This window comes from Bidens hawaiensis, unplaced genomic scaffold, assembly GCF_021521415.1.
Source record: "Bidens hawaiensis isolate Kalapana, Puna unplaced genomic scaffold, B.hawaiensis_p1.1 tig00026215_1, whole genome shotgun sequence".
In the NCBI taxonomy this organism is placed as follows: domain Eukaryota; kingdom Viridiplantae; phylum Streptophyta; class Magnoliopsida; order Asterales; family Asteraceae; genus Bidens; species Bidens hawaiensis.
This window is the reverse complement of record NW_027494222.1, coordinates 207,043-224,202: the sequence shown is the minus strand read 5'-3', so window position 1 is coordinate 224,202 and position 17,160 is coordinate 207,043. Positions and strand designations below refer to the sequence as shown.

The window sequence follows — 17,160 nt, the reverse complement described above, 5'->3', positions numbered from 1 at the left end:
TGGAAAGACAGATTTACAAAAATTGTCCTTTATGTTTATCTCAAATTTCATTGGTGGTCATTTATCTTTCAAATTGATGTTTATTATCCTTTACTTTTTAAAAAGTAACATCTTTTATCCTTTAGGCCTAACTCAGTTAAAAAATCTTATTAAGTCAGGTCATGTGCTTCTCACATGGGGGTATTTCCGTCATTTCAAGTCCGGTTATGATTTCCCCCAATAAAAACAATTTAATTAAATTATATATAAATATTATTTATCCAAACCCCACCTCCCCACACCCGTTGTTCTTGTGCCTCCACTGCCACCACACGTTCATCTCCGGCAGCCACCACCACCTTCTTCTCCGGTGAGCCACCACCACTGCAACCGAAAGTCACCACCACATCTAGCTCGCCACAACAATTAGCTTACTCTCATCTACAAAAATGTCGAACAACCCCATCTTCAAATCCCTGGAAACCCTAAACCTCTTGCTGGAAATCCTTCCTCTTCGGCACCAAGCAACCCGAATATTTCCTCAAGTAAAATCACAGCAGTAACATTAAACGCAGACTGTGTCCTCAAATCATAATTTAAAGAAACCCCCAATTTTAGTTACGTGCCCTAGTTTTAACGAAACCCCCAATTTGAAGTCACCTTGAAATCCGACGACGAATCCGGTCGATTAGCCTCCAATATCGATTGTCAAAACTATATTAGTGTAAATCGTGTGGAAATGTAACACACCGAGGTAAGTAAAGCGAGCTTCTTTGTATCCCGAAACGATGTCCACATGGAAACCTAAGTTTTAGTGGATTCGCAGGTGGATGATTCGCACATGGGACTGTTGAAAGACGATTTTGTAGATGGGGTGAACCAACTGTGGTGTTGGTGGTTTTCCGATGGGTAGCGGTGGTGATTTCTGTCGTCGAAGAAGACGATGGTGGTGGGCTCGCCGGAGATGGAGGTTTGTGGCAGTGGTGGTATTTTAGTATTGGGGAAGACGTAGTGGTATTTTAGTAGTACAGGTTTTAACATAAATTAATATATATTATAAATATAAATATATATAAATTAAATTGTTTTTAATTATAAAAACGTTTCTTTGAAATAAGTTAGTGAAATTACCAATGTACCCTCACGTGCAAGTCACATGACCTGACTTAACGAGATTTTTTAACTGGGTTAGGCCTAAAGGACAAAAGATGTTACTTTTTAAAACGTAAAGGATAATAAACATCAATTTGAAAGATAAAGTACCACTAGTGAAATTTGGGGTAAACATAAAGGACAATTTCTGTAATTCTGTCTTGTGGAAAAGAGACTGATTATGATTTTGAATAATTCTTGGTACAGATGTGGAATTAATTTCTGCTACAATTGTGGTAAAAAGTTGCATCATGAACATTGGTGCAATTGTCTAAGAAGTGCTTCATATTGTATATTAATTTCTTGCTACGGCATAGCTTTTTGTGCTTGTTTACTTTTTGTTTTAGGTGTATTGTTGACTATTCTTTATCTAGGCGTGGTTCGACTGATCAAATAAACTGGAGCTTGGGCTCTTAGGCCATCGAAATTTGTAGGGTTACTTTCGATTCTTTCATGTCTCCGTTGTTAATCAATCTCTTGAATATTCTCTTATGACTTAATGTCTTTGTGTTTTTTTTCTCTTTATAACAAATTAGGCGTTAACGGGTGATTTACGTTTTAGCTGACTAGTTCCTCGTCAATGGCAATTGGTAAAACTTAAACCCTATATATACTATATAAGGATAGAGCATGTGTGATACACGGATTATTAAAAATATAAAACAAAAAAGTTAAATCTTTCTCTACTAATAAAATGAAATATTGGTTGTCACATGTCAGTCTCATATTAATTCATGATCATGTTTTTACTCTTAAAATCTTAATCTTTAATCTTTTTAATTCTAGATATATTCATGGGATAAAATAATTTGTTATTGGGGTTATCAAATAAAACCATGTCATATAATTGTCTTTTATTATTGAAAACTAATATAATTATGTGTATATTATGTGGTCAGTCTTTCTATATTTATAATATAAACTGATTATTTCCTTTCGAGAAAAATTCTTTCATTCTAAACAAATATCCTGGATAACAACTAAAATTTAAATTTTAAAAGTGTCGACAGTGATGATGATGATAATAATAATAATATGTATATGTATATGTATATGTGTGTATGTTAATACAGTAACGAGGAGATGGTAACGATATAAGCAACTAGATGGTTCCGCGAGAAGTCCTGGTAATTTGTTCTAATTATTAAAGTATAACCAACATAAACATCATAACGAGGTAAAATAAAGGAAAAACATGAAACATGATATGACGGGTTTATAACGGATTTAGGGATCGTTAAAGAGTTTATTATATTTTATAGAATATTTGATAATAGTGTAGTTAAGGTTTTATTAGTTCAATTATTATAATAAAGGAAACAATCATTTTTGATTTGTAAACGATATTTATAAGGTTTAACCAGGGATGACTATAAATAGTGGTGAGTGAACATAGGCTCCTCAATTGTGGCATCCAAAAACACCGAACCACACTACAACAAAAAGGGTTTTTTAGTACGCACAAAAGCGTCCTAAAACGCTATTTTATAGGATCTTTCATTTAATAGGACCAACGAGAAAAGCGTTTCATGTAAAAGGGTCGTAATAAGTCTCGAAACTCAAAAAGCGTCCTGATATCCCAAATAAGATTATGAAACCAATTTTATGGTCACATAAAATATTCATTAGCAACCCAAAAAGTGTCCCAATAAAAACATATTAGGATACTTTTATAATGTTTTAACATGTGCTTTACCTAGCTTTAATCTTTTGAAACACATACAAGCGTCCTTAAAAATTAATTTATAAGACCCTTATAATGTAACATTATAGGTATTTTAGTACCAAGAAAAAAGTTTTGATATCCCAAATAAGATTATAAAACCAATTTTATGGTCGCATAATATATTCATTAACAACCCAAAAAGCGTCTCAATAAAAACATATTAGGACACTTTTACAATATTTTGACATGTGCTTACCTAATCACTAGTACAAAAAAAGTGAGCAAATATGACGTTTTTCAATCAAATATGGCGGCAAATCAACCGCCTTAAAAGACAAATAAAAACATAGCTAGAACAGAAAAAGTGAGCAAATAAGCAACATATCCAAACAATGAACCATTTTACAAATAGCTAGAACAACTAAAGCATCCATCTTGACCATTAGTCTAATTATTCATTTTTTTAACATACATATTATTAAAGCATTCAGTTTAACACAAATAAAAACAATCATCCAAAAACCTCCATGACTTCGTGCAACCACCTTTATCAGCCACAAACCTTCAATAGCACTAGCGTAAGCTAGAATTCTTTGCCACTGATCAAAACACAAAAAAATGTTTGTTAGTCACCATTAAAGATTAATATAAAGCAAGATCCCCTTGTTAAAATCAGGAAGCAATTGAAATAAATAATTCATAATAGAGTCAACATTAATACAAAGCCCTTTAGTGCTAATAAAAAACTCGTGATAATATGTGTGATATGTGTTGTCAAAAGCCCTTTAGTGTGTGTAGGCCTTGAGGTCAAATGAACGACATGTCAAAGTGGATGAATGTGTCAAAGTGACTTAACCTTCCGTGTAATTAACTCTCAATACAATAAATAGACTGTGTCCCGAGGGCCGAGTCTCACTCTCAAGTGTACTAAACAAATAATTTATAGAAAATGAAACGCGTAGTGCATATAAGTTTGAAAGCTTACCTCTATTAATAAGTATATCTAGTTATGTTGTATTCAATAAGGATGTGATTAGTAACCATGGATTCTTCTATTGAATCATACTCTGCCATTGTATTATTGGATCTTCACTCCTCACAGCCATGTCACATTGAACTTTTATATGCATTCTTCATCTTCAATGCAACTGAATCTCCGAACCCAGCCAACCCAGCAATATCTACCGGAATGTCCTTCAACTGATAAGGTACAAAAAATTAAAAATATACAAAATGACACAAATAACCAAAATTCGCGGGTCATGGATCTACTGATGGGGTTTGGATTGGGTCAAACAAAAGTATATATTAGTTTAACTTTATTTTGTATAAAATATCTTAATTTAAATCCATTATACTGATAAGCTTTATTTTGATTATCGCAATTCTCTTTTTGTTTATGGTTATGAGATACAAATGATTAAAATTTATTTTGTATCTAGAAAGACAATTTGTGATACTTAACACTCTATGAGGATTTCATTATTTATAGATTATAGAAACTAATAGTTAGAGTTAAAGGATTAATGTCATAACATCTGGAGCCATGTAATGATCATGTTTCAGAATTTTGAATATTTCTTTTTCATTGTTTAGGGTATTATAGACATTTGGAGTAATACTCAATTCTTTTGTTGTTTACAATTGTTAACTTTAAATTAGTTAACAGGTCAAAATGAATCATCTTAAATCAGTTAATGGGTCAACATGAGCCATCTTAAATTAGTCAACGTGTCAAAGCGGGTAACTGTTATATAACTTCTTAACTTAAAAAGTATCCAAATGAGTTAGTAACTTAGTACCACCCATTACCATTATTTGTTTTCACCTGCCACTAAGCTTGAAGTGGGGGTGAGTGGGTGGTAATTATATTTTTCACTAAAACTACTCACTTAAACTCTAGTAAGTAAATAAATAAGATTAATTTCAAATCATCGAGCAGAAAGATAAAACCAAAGGATTGAACAAACATTTAGTAAGCATATACGTAACCAGTCTTAAATGAACTATCTTTTATATTGTACTTGTTGCTTCTATGTTCTATCATCAGCATATAGCTTCAGCAGTTTAGTTTATTGACGGTAATGAAAACACTATCAATAAATAAAATGGCAAACTTGATCAATACCTTTGACTTGATATGATTTGTTTTCAATGGCTTTAGTTGAAGCATTTTTATTCGTGGACCATATTGCCCATTCCTCAATCGCCAAAAGATCATCCATAAATTACTGCATTAAATAAACAAAAATAAAATAAAATCAGGGTTGGTTAAAAAAATGAACAAATTAACAACTGTATACCATAGCCATTTCTTCCTTTCCTCCGAAAACAAAATTATAGAACGATATGTATTCTCATTACGTTGGGCTGCCTCTTCTAATCCAACCGTCAAAAATAATAATTAAAATCAGCTTCAATAATACAATATTTCAAGATGCAAATGAAACCGAAAACCAGGAAATCAAAATTCACGCACAAAATGCTTTCAATTTCCCAACTGTCAAATTATTCACCAACAATTGCCGGTTAGAGGTTGCTAGCATATACATTAAAAAGCACATATAGCACATATATGGATAAAAATGTTAGTACATGTGTTTTTCTGTAAGGATTGGATTTCTTCCTTCATCAATTTAAGAATGGAGGTGCACATAAAATCTGATCCATTCGGTCCTTCTGTTGTGTATGATGTAGAACCTGTATACAAACTACAATTATAAGAATGTAATTTTCCTAAACCAAGTCAAATTTCCCAATTTTATCCCCAAAATCCATGAAAATTACCAAACACTAATTTCAGTCGAATTAGAAGGAGACTAACCTTTAATTACTGAACAAATTTTAACCCGATCATAGATTAAGACAAATGGAATCAAAGTTAGCAATATGAGAATTTGATGACCACCCAGAATAGTACCAACATAAACGCCACATTAAATTTCAAAATCATCCAACAAACACCAATTTGTCATATATAACACATATAATTTATGCTTTTATGCATCCATTACCAAATTGAAACAAAAAAAAAGACATATGACGATTTGTATGCTTCCAATTTTATTCAAGATCCAAAAATTTCAAAACCTCTTGTAATTTCACTTTCAAGTATCAAACTAAAATCCTTAAAGACCCAACATATGCACAGGAGAAAGAAACATTACCCGTTCATATTGCCGGGCCCCTAAATCATCAATAACGTCCGTGCAATAGGCGGCTGAACGAAGAAATTGCTGACATCTTTTTCCAATTCATGGATTCTCATATGTCCAATTCTTAATCATATCGTTTCCATCTTTTTCGATTGGTCATTGAAAGAAAATCATCGTTTCCATTACTGTGTAATGAGGGAATGAAGTTTTTAGGGTTTGTGAATATGTTACCTAGAACGAACTCCTTATGATGTTATAACCCGTTTATCAAGGTTTGATGCTAAAACGGGTAAAAACGGGCTGAGTCAATGACAACTCTCCATTTAGAATTTAATCAATCTAGTGGTTTTAAAAGAGATGAGGAGCGACACTTAAGATTTTATGATAGACAATTATATAGATAATTAGATAGAAAGAAAAGGGAAGAAGGCGATAAACAATCCCCCCCCCCCCCCCCGTTATCGCCCCTAAAATCGCCCCCGGGGGGGGGGGGGGTCGCCAGCCATCGCCCGGATTCTCCCAAAGATTGCGCTCACTACGGTGGCCTAAGAGAGTGTGTGTGTGTGTAGAGGCTAAGGCCACCCATAGCGGGCGACCTCTTCTGGAGAAATTTGGGCGATAGGGGCGACAACACCGCACCAGCTAAACGTCGTGTAAAGATTAAAAATATAAGACCCAAGTGCCAAGTGTCATATTAAGTTATGTTATAATAAAACTCTAGAGAATAAGTGTCCTATAAAACATATGTTTTATGACTACAATATCAAGTGTCCTATTACGGTGTATTATAATAACACCACAATGATTAAGCGTCCTATAAAGGTTAAAGTTATAAGACTCAAGTGTCAAGTGTCCTGTTAAGTTATGTTATATTAAAACTCTAGAGAATAAGCATCCTATAAACCAGATGTTTTATGACTAAAATATCAAATGTCCTATTACGGTGTATTATAATAACACCACAATGATTATGCATCTTATAAAGGTTAAAGTTATATGTCCATAGTGTAAAATGTCCTATTAAGTTATGTTCTTATATGACTTTGACTAGAAAGGGTCCTATAACACCGAATATTTATGACTTAACTACAAAGTGTCCTATTAAGTTATGTTATAATAATACCTCCAGTGATAAAGTGTCCTATTACATTACCACATAATGGGACACCAACAACTACATGTCTTATAGATTATTTTATTAGGATTTACATTTTAAGTGACTTATTAAGTTATATGATAATACGACCCCAAAGAATCATCCATCCTATTAAATAACTTTTTAGGACACCGGTTCTGTAGCTTATATTGTAAAAGGACCCCAAATGTTCATTTGTCCTATTAAATAGATTTTAGAACCCTATTTTACAAGTGTCCCACACAAAAGGTCCCAAAAGGCACTTTTTGTTGTAGTGCCACTTTCACTTTCTCGAAGTTCGTGCCACCGAGTTGAAGTCTCAATGCCACTCTAGAGTTCGACGTTCCATACCCCGACACCCTACGTATAGTCGAAGTACTCCTCGTTCGTCCTTAAGCGTTATATCCATTTTAAGTTTGTGAGGTTTGTCCGCTTCGATCCTTTAACACATCTTCGCTTATTATTCCAAGTTATTCTCAATTTCAAATGTGAGTTTCTCACACCCCTTTTTACGCTTTTACTTTTGGGGGTAGCATACATATCCTACTCAATTACTTAGTTTATTTCGCTTCGTATATTCAAACTACAATTCATTATCATGGACTTGGGTACTGTTTTTCTCATTAAGCATAATCATAACCCCCCCCCCCCCCTTGCACACAGGACCTCGATGCTATGCATAGAAAAAAGACCCCCGATCCGAGTACATTGGTTGTTACCAATTGAAAAAGACATTGTTTGCGCTATTACTACACTAAGTTTCATGGAATTGTATTACTTTTATGTACTTGTATCAAACTTGTGTGAACTTACCAACTATTCAATTAGTTGACTTTATTTTATATGTATGCTACATGTACATTTATTAGAGGATGAAATGACGTAGACACTAGATTTTAGATTATTTAAATAATAAACAAAGTTGATGTTCGTTTAATTCCTTCATTTGTAATTTGTTTATTGAACAACTTGTGTACTTAAGATTTGAATGAATTAATGATATTATTGTCACTTAATAGTGTCACATAGTTTTTGAGCAATATGTACGTCACAATCGGGCGTTTCCGCTTAAGCCGGGGTGTTACATCACATGGCATCATTAAATGATACAAGTCTTGGATAAGAATTTTTCGATGCACGATTCCATGACATGATGGTTACACGTGCGAAGAGAGTGGGAAAACTATGGATCAAAATGATGTCGCTTTTGGTGTTATGTCTAGGAGGTAAAAGAAGATGAGGTGTCCCGTGTGTAGACTTGGGTTGAAGCCTCATAAGAGGGAAAACTGAGTGGAAATTGGTTGTTATAAAAAGTAATTGTTAACCAATAATTATTAACACTTTGTTCTTACTCACGATAATATAACTGCAAATTCTCTTTCCTTCAGTTTTTGAAGATGTTATTCTTGATTAATTAAAAGGAGATAAAGTCTGTTTTAATTAGTTTATTTTGTTTTTCTTATCGGGTTAGTTAATATAAACTTAGATTTATTGTTTAAATGTCAAGAGATCATTATTAGAGTTATGGTAGGAAACAAATTTCTTTTAGTATAAAATAGATTTATAAAATATTGTAACTTCATAATCGTGTATCTCAATCCAAATTTCCAAGAATCTGAACTTATGGGAAACGTAAATAAAAAATCCCAACAAGACTCAACAACCCCACAACAACTTGAACATCAAGACTCATCATCATCATCCACATTCACCTGCGAGATCTGTATCGAGCCGATAACACTTCCCAACACCAAATTCAACAACAATAACCTATGCACTCACCCTTTTTGCACCGATTGCATCATCAAATACATCCAAGTGAAACTCCAAGACAACGTGTCATACATCAAATGCGCTGCACTCGACTGCCACCACTATCTGGACGCATTATCATGTCGCCCGAAAGTTACACACCAACTTTTTGATAAGTGGTGTGACGTGCTCTGTGACTCGGCTGTGCTCGAGCTTGACCGGGTTTACTGCCCGAATAGAGAGTGTTCGGCTTTGGTTATTAATGAGTGTGGTGGTGGAAGTAAGTTGAAGAGATGCGTGTGTCCTAATTGTAAGAAACCCTTTTGTTTTCAGTGCAAGGTTTCATGGCATGCTGGTTATAGGTGTAACGAGATTGGGGAAATTCGGGATCAAAACGATGTCGCTTTTGGTGTTTTATCTGAGAGGAAGAAGTGGATGAGGTGTCCAAGGTGTAGGCATTGTGTTGAACGTGCTAAAGGTTGCTCCATGATTCGATGCAGGTAACTCTCATCATTGAACATTACTGTGTATATCATAATCATTTTGTTTATATTGTATAATAGTAGTAGCTTTAGAGTCCGTGTATTACATGAGATGTGTCAAAGTTTTGCGGTATATAAAAGACAGGTTATGTCTTTTACACTCATAGTTCCCAGCAGATCGAAACCAACAATACATATTTGCCTTTAATCATTGAGTTAATGCCGGATGCCGAAATAGTATTAAGTATTAACCTCAAAACTTTCATCTATATCCAAGACCCGGAACCAAATTAATATGGTCTTCACAGCTTCCCTTTTTTCTGATCCTATTTCCCAAATAGGCCCATTTTCATGCATTCAAAATATTATCATGATACGTGACATCATGTTAAGCTCTTTTGACTTTGACATTTATAAATTATAACCATTACCTCCACACTAATACTCACATCGACACGGAATTAATCCCCAGTGTCTTATCATATCTAATGACTAATGGTAACTGAGTTTATCATCCTTATTGCACACCTTCACATATATATATAATAACCTTGGCTTCTTAATTGCCAAATTCATCAATACCTTTAGCCTCCCCATGCACCTCCTTTTATCTCCAACTAACCCCCTACAAAACAATCATATTTTCAATTTTTCTCCTACTTTTTTATCATTTATTTCACCATAGTTACCCGCTATCTTCCCATGTTCCACTTCCTCCACAATAATAAAGATATCCATGCAACGATAAAATAACAAAAATAATGAAAAATATATAAAAGAAACATATCTGAAGAGAAATTGGATATGTTTTTGAAAGAATAAAATTTGGCAACCTTTTGTTCTACTTCTTGAATCAATCCATAGCTGTTTGAAACCATATATATATATATATATATATATATATATATATATATATATATATATATATATATATATATATATATATATATTATCAATGGCGAAGGACTTTTAGGGCCAGGGGTGACCCCGGCCCCCCCTGTTTTTTTACGCGGTAGTGTAAATTTACCAGTTTTCGTCCGAAAATTTTTATACGTAGTGTAAATTTAGCCGTTTTCGACCGAAGTGTAAAATTTAGCCATTTTCGGCCAAAATTTTTTATACATAGTGTAAAATTTAGCCATTTTCGCCCGAAATTTTATATACGTAGTGTAAATTTAGCCGTTTTCGACCGAAATTTTATATACGTAGCGTCAAATTTAGCCATGTTTGGCCGAAATTTTTTACACTACAATTTAGTCGTTTTCGCCCGAAATTTCCTATACATAGTGTAAATTTAGCCGTTTTCGGCCGAAAATTGAAGTCCGCCCCCTTTGTGAGTATTTGTATACATTTGAGTTCGCCCCCCGGTGTCTTAGTCTAAGCTTCGCCACTGAATATTATCATTTTTAAAATATGTTAGTTCTAGTGAATTTAGACTAAAAGGGGGAAATTAACTTATAACAAATATAGTCATATTATAACTTGTTTCTAATAAAATGATATTCAACTTGGTACAGATGTGGAGTCACATTTTGTTACGGATGCGGTAAAAGGTTGTGCACGTGTAAAGATTTTACTACTCTACCATGGGTTGTGTTTCTAGTGTTTGTTTGCTTTGTGATGATAGGGATGTTTGGGATTCCTTTGTACCTTCTTATAACAATATAAGAAGTTATAAGTGTGTTACTTGTCGATATTTCCTCTTACATAATACGGAAATCTAAACACTTTTTTTTAATTCGTCATAAGTTATAAGTCATAAGGAATAAATGATGTAAAAATAAAGAATCCCAAACATCCCCTGTATTTCTCTTTCTTCTCGTAGCTCTGTGATTGGATTATATATAGTTTGATTATCCTAGTGTCTATAGATTCTTGTTGAATTGCTTGTAAGTACTTAGAATTCTGATTATGATAATATGATATTTTTGGATTTAAATTATGTTATGATTTGTTTTTGAAATTTGGTGACTCCAGTTATCATGCAAATGCCATTAAGTTAGCACTATGTGGGTTGGATTTCAATTGGGCCTATGCTTATATATGGATCCCAATTCCCAATGGAAACATACATCATCGATATGAAAAATATATTTAAATTGAACATAAGATAAAAGGTAGTAATAAAAAAGGTACCGCATTTGGTTCGAACCTAATTCAGATTTATTTCATAATCGAATAAATAGTACGTCTCGATGGTTTCAGTTAGGTTAGGTGAGGTTTCTGTTACAAATAGATATAACATGCAGTGTTTTAAAAACCGATTTAAACCGGTCGGTTGAACTGGTTAAACCGGATTTCGCACAGCATGCCGATATTTTGAGTCCGGTATTTTTGGCCGGTTTGCTAGAACATCGTACCGGCGGTTTTTGTCCAAAATACCAGTTTTTACCGGCAAACCGGTTTTACATCCGAGAAATTATTGATATTTGCAGCCCATATTTTTTCAAAATTACTTTTAACCCAACAATTAGCATTCAAACGTGTAAACTTTATGACAATTTTTTAAAAAAACTGATGGCGCGTTCGTTTCACAGAATTCGTGGGAATTTAAAGGAATTGGAATTAAAATCCAATGACATGGCGTGTTCGTTTCGTTGGAATTGAATCTTAATTCCATTTTGGTGTGTTCGGTTGACAAGGAATTGGAATTCAATTCCTTTAAATTCCTTTAAACAAAGGGATTCTAAATCCATCTATCATATGAAGGAATTCAAGTAAATTTGATGGAATCTTCAATTGGGCGACTAACATGGTCGCGTTTGGGTCGACATTTCGGGTGTGTTTACATTCAAGTTGACGCTCTGAGTCGTAGCGCTTTCAACTCAGCGCTCCGGGTCGGGTCGCGTTTGGGTCGACATTTCGGGTGTGTTTACATTCAGGTCGACGCTCTGAGTCGTAGCGCATTCAACTCAGTGCTCCGGGTCGGGTCGCGTTTGGGTCAACGCCCCGGGTCAGCTCGCATTCGGCTCGGCGACCCGCGTCAGTTTGTGTACGGTTTGACGCCAGGGTCAGTTCGGCTCAACCCGACTCGGTCCGCTGACGCCCCGGCCATTTCATGGACCAAAACGAAACAAAGAATAGAAACCGAAATGAAACGAAACCGAACTAACCAAAACGAAACAGAAAAAAAACATAAACCGAACAAAAAAAAACTTACCAAAATAAAAGTTAAACCGAACCGATTAAACCGACTAAAATGAAACAAAAAAAAAGGGAAACGAACAAAACAAAACAAAAATTTAAACCCGAACGAAAACGAAACAAAAAAACGACATAAACGAACCAGAAAAACTGAAACAAGCCGAAACCAAAAAAACTGAATAAAATAAGCAAAAAACGAACCTGAACCAAACAAAAACCGAAAAAAAAAACATCATAAACGAACCAAAAAAAAACAAAACGGGCCGAAACCCAAGAAAATGAACAAAATAAGAAAAAAACGAACTTGAACCAAACAGAAACCGATAAAAACGAACAAAAAAACCAACACGGGCCGAAACCCAAAAAACTGAACAAAATAAGCAAAAAAACGAACTTGAACCAAACAGAAACCGAAAAAAATGAACCAAAAACACGAAACGGGCCGAAACCCAAAAAACTAAACAAAATAAGCAAAAAAAACGAACTTGAACCAAACAGAAACCGAAAAAAACAACATAAACGAATCAGTTTAAACCGAAACGAGCCGAAACCCAAAAAACTGAACAAAATAAGCAAAAAAAAACGAACTTGAACCAAACAGAAATAGAAAAAAACAAACCAAAAACACGAAATGGACCGAAACCCAAAAATCTGAACAAAATAAGCAAAAAAAACGAACTTGAACCAAACAGAAACCAAAAAAAACGAACCAAACGAAACGGGCCGAAACCCAAAAAACAGAACAAAATAAGCAAAAAAACGAACTTGAACCAAACAGAAACCGAAAAAAACAACATAAACGAACCAATAAAACCTAAACGAGGCGAAACCCAGGAAACTGAACAAAATAAGAAAAAAAAAGCGAACTTGAACCAAACACAAAACGAAAAAACTGAACAAAATAAGCATAATAAAAAAGAACTTGAATCAAACAGAAATAGAAAAAGACGACTTAAACGAACAAAAAAAACCGAAACAGGCCGAAACCCAAAAAACTGAACAAAATAAGCAAAAAAACGAACTTGAACCAAACAGAAACCGAAAAAACAACATAAACGAACCAAAAAAAACCGAAACGAGGCGAAACCCAGGAAACTGAACAAAATAAGAAAAAAAAAGCGAACTTTAACCAAACACAAAACGAAAAAACTGAACAAAATAAGCAAAAAAAAAATGAACTTGAATCAAACAGAAATAGAAAAAAACGACTTAAACGAACCAAAAAAACCGAAACGAGGCGAAACCCAGGAAACTGAACAAAATAAGAAAAAAAAAGCGAACTTGAACCAAACACAAAACGAAAAAACTAAACAAAATAAGCAAAAAAAAAAGAACTTGAATCAAACAGAAATAGAAAAAAACGACTTAAACGAACCAAAAAAAACCGAAACAGGCCGAGACCCAAAAAACTGAACAAAAAAAAAAGAAAAAAACGAACTCGAAGAAAATAGAAAATGAAAAACCAACGTAAACGAACCAAAAAAATTGAAACCGAGCCGGAACAAAACCCAATAAACTAATCAACTGAAGCAAAAAAAAAACTAACCGAAATGAAAATGGAAAAAATAACGAAACAAAAAAAACGAAAGCGGGCCGGGTCAGGTCGAGTGGAAGCGATTCGGATCATCCGCGAGCCGGATCGTCCAAAAACGTTGTGGGTCGTCGGTAGAGTGGGTCAAAGTGATTGCCTCCGACTCATTGGCCAACCAAACACGTTAGATGGAATTGAGATTCCAATTCCATCAAATTCAATTCCTATGGGAATGTTTAAATTCCAATTCCAATTCCAATTCCTATGCAAATTCCAATTCCAATTTCATTTCATTTCGTGAAACAAACGCCTTAAGTGCTTTTGCATTATTTTTTTTAATATGGATTAACTTTTGGATGATTTTTTGTTATAGAATCATTTACTTTTAGTTTATTCTTGGATTGAAGTTACATTTATATGAAATTATAAGATAAATTATTCAACCGGTTGAACATTCCTGTATAACCCGGTTCAACCGTTTTTACCATTTTTAGCACAATCCGGTACAAGTAAAATACTGGTTTTTAAAACATTGATAATCTGTTATGAACTGTACTAGTAGGCACATACAATCGTGGTTGATGTAAGTTTGATCGATCGAGAGTATAAAATATTAAACCTTGGTGAACAACGATTCTGATAATCTAATTATTCAGAAAATAGTTGGTAATATGGGTATCATTAGAGGTACACAAAATATCCGGTTTCGGACCCGTGCCCGACTCGTGAGTAGGACCTGGTATAGAATTTCTCCTCGAAGTCGTACCCTGACATGTCGAAACCGGGACCAGAAAAACCTGGTTAAAACCCGAAACTACCCAAACCCCGAAAAACATCCGGAATACCCGGTCAAATACCCGACTATACACAGAAGCGGTTCCTACCTGACACGGTTTTGACTTTAGTTGACCATACCCAAACCAGTTCCTACCCAGTTCTGGTTCCTGAAAATATCTGTTTCATGAGAATACCAACTTCCACCAGGTTCGGCCGAACCCCGTTCTTTTTCGATTTTATATATAACCTATAGTATCGAGTTAACGAGCGAAGCCATTATTTTTTGGCGAGCGAACCTGATATCATTTAAAAAAAATATTGAGCCCATTGATTATGAAAAATTCAGTTAAAAAACCTTTTAGTAATAATTATTTTTTATAGAACATAAAAGCTTTAAAAAACATAAAAATTACCAACAAACAATATAAATTAGGGATGAGTGTGGGACAGTTAATGTATCCGTACATATACCTGTACCCGATTGCACTCGTACCAAAATCAATAAAAACACGTACCAATACTTGTACCAAATTATTCGGTATGGTACGGGTACGGGTACGAGTACAGGTATTTCGGTACAATACCCGTTTTTGTACCACTTTACTTTTTTATTTCCAAATCTTCGACGATCTTGAAATTGGTACCGGTACGAGTAACAAACAACTTGAATTAGTCCGGCTATCGGTACTTTCACATGTACGAGACGGGTACTAAATTAGTACATGTACCAAATTGGCCGTATATTTAATGATAGGATAGTATTGAAGAACCCTAATTCGGTCGTCGATTTAAGTGATTTGTTTGTTGGTTCGAGTTTTGAATGTTATTTTATTTAATTTTGAAAAAACGTTTGGTACTTGTTCAATAATAACATGGTTGTAGAATTTATTTTATATATTAAATATGAAGAATCTCAATTAAGCATTTATATACTCCAAATAGGTACAAAATACCAAATGTACATGTACCTGTATGGCTGTATCCGATTGCACATGTACCAAAATTCAACAAAAATGAGTACTAATACCTGTACCGAATAAGCTAAATCGGTATGGGTACAGGTACGTGTACGTGTATGGGTACGGTACGGATACGAGTACGGGTATTTGAGACAAAATGCTCGTCCCTAATCTAAATAGACCAATAATACACAAATGGGTAAGTCCAACCTAATTGAATTCTTAAACATAATAACTAAATAAAAAGAATTAAAAAAAACAACGATTGATCAATTTGTTTTTCTAACGTTGATGATCCACTTTTGTTATGATAGTGATATTTCATTTTATTTATTTGGTCATCCCGACCTGTCTGGGCCAGAAAACTTGAAGCTAGAAAAAAAAATCGATCGCTGAAAAATCCCGAACCCATAGTAAAAAAATACTTGGCTCCGACACTGACCGCATCAGTTGTTTGCATGCTCAGTATTTGTGTTTGGTATTATATATTTAATTTAAATATTTTTAATCCATTTAGGTTACTAAATTATAGGAACGGCCGGTTCCTTTGTGTTGTATTTATTCTATGTTTATGGAATGCAAATCTCACATTTTAAATCATAATCTCCAACAACTCTGGCTTATAATCTTGCTTCTAATCCTTTTGGCTTCTTTAAAGTTGTGTTTCCGAGTTCAGTTATGAAAAAAAGAAGAAACTCGGGAACACAATGTAAGGTTTGATTAATGGGGAATGTAAATAGAAAACCCCGACCAAAATCGCTTCTTTTCGCTTGTTTTTGGTCTTGTTCATCGAGATTCACTTGTGAGATTTGTAGCGAGCCGCTGGTACTTCCTAACAGGCAGTTTAAGAACGGTAACCAATGCGCTCACCCCTACTGCACCAAGTGCATGATCAAGTACATCCAAGCGAACCTCCAAGGCAACATATTCGATATCAAATGCCCAGCTCTCAACTGCGGTCATTCCATCGACCCATTATCATGTCACCGAATAATCACAAACCAGCTTTTTGATAAATGGTGCGATATGCTTTGTAATTCGGCGGTGCTAGGCCTTGACTGGGTTTACTGTTCGGCTCTAATAATCAACGAGTGTGGTGATTTAGAGAGATGTGTGTGTCCTAATTGCAAGAAACCATTTTGTTTTCGATGCAAGATTCCATGGCATGATGGTTACACGTGTGAAGAGAGCGGGGAAATTATAGATCAAAACGACATAGCTTTTGGTGAGCTTTCCGCCAAGATACATTGGATGAGGTGCCCGAGGTGTAGACATTGTGTTGAGCTTGTCGAAGGTTGCTCCTTTCTTCGATGCAGGTAATTCTCCTTCATTTAAGTTACATAACTGTGTTATGTATCATGTTGACATGTAAAACTTTTTATGCGATTTTAATACTTTACTTAAAAACCGGTTATCCATTGAACAACT

General features: G+C 34.5%; 2 protein-coding genes across 2 annotated transcripts; both read left to right on the top strand.

Moving 5' to 3' along the window:
- Positions 1 to 8,677: 8,677 nt before the first annotated feature.
- On the top strand, positions 8,678 to 9,686 carry LOC143573146 (E3 ubiquitin-protein ligase RSL1-like). The gene has a single exon (XM_077058105.1). It carries the CDS (start codon positions 8,711 to 8,713, stop codon positions 9,341 to 9,343), a length of 633 nt encoding a protein of 210 aa, XP_076914220.1. The 5' UTR covers positions 8,678 to 8,710; the 3' UTR covers positions 9,344 to 9,686.
- Positions 9,687 to 16,369: 6,683 nt separating this feature from the next.
- On the top strand, positions 16,370 to 17,160 carry LOC143573145 (E3 ubiquitin-protein ligase RSL1-like). The gene has a single exon (XM_077058104.1). The coding sequence runs from the start codon at positions 16,456 to 16,458 to the stop codon at positions 17,050 to 17,052; it is 597 nt and encodes a 198-aa protein (XP_076914219.1). The 5' UTR covers positions 16,370 to 16,455; the 3' UTR covers positions 17,053 to 17,160.

What these genes read in the sequence shown, in the direction of transcription:
- LOC143573145 (XM_077058104.1), top strand. Translation starts at nt 16,456, where the DNA reads ATGGGGAATGTAAATAGAAAACCCCGACCAAAATCGCTTCTTTTCGCT.
- LOC143573146 (XM_077058105.1), top strand. Translation starts at nt 8,711, where the DNA reads ATGGGAAACGTAAATAAAAAATCCCAACAAGACTCAACAACCCCACAA.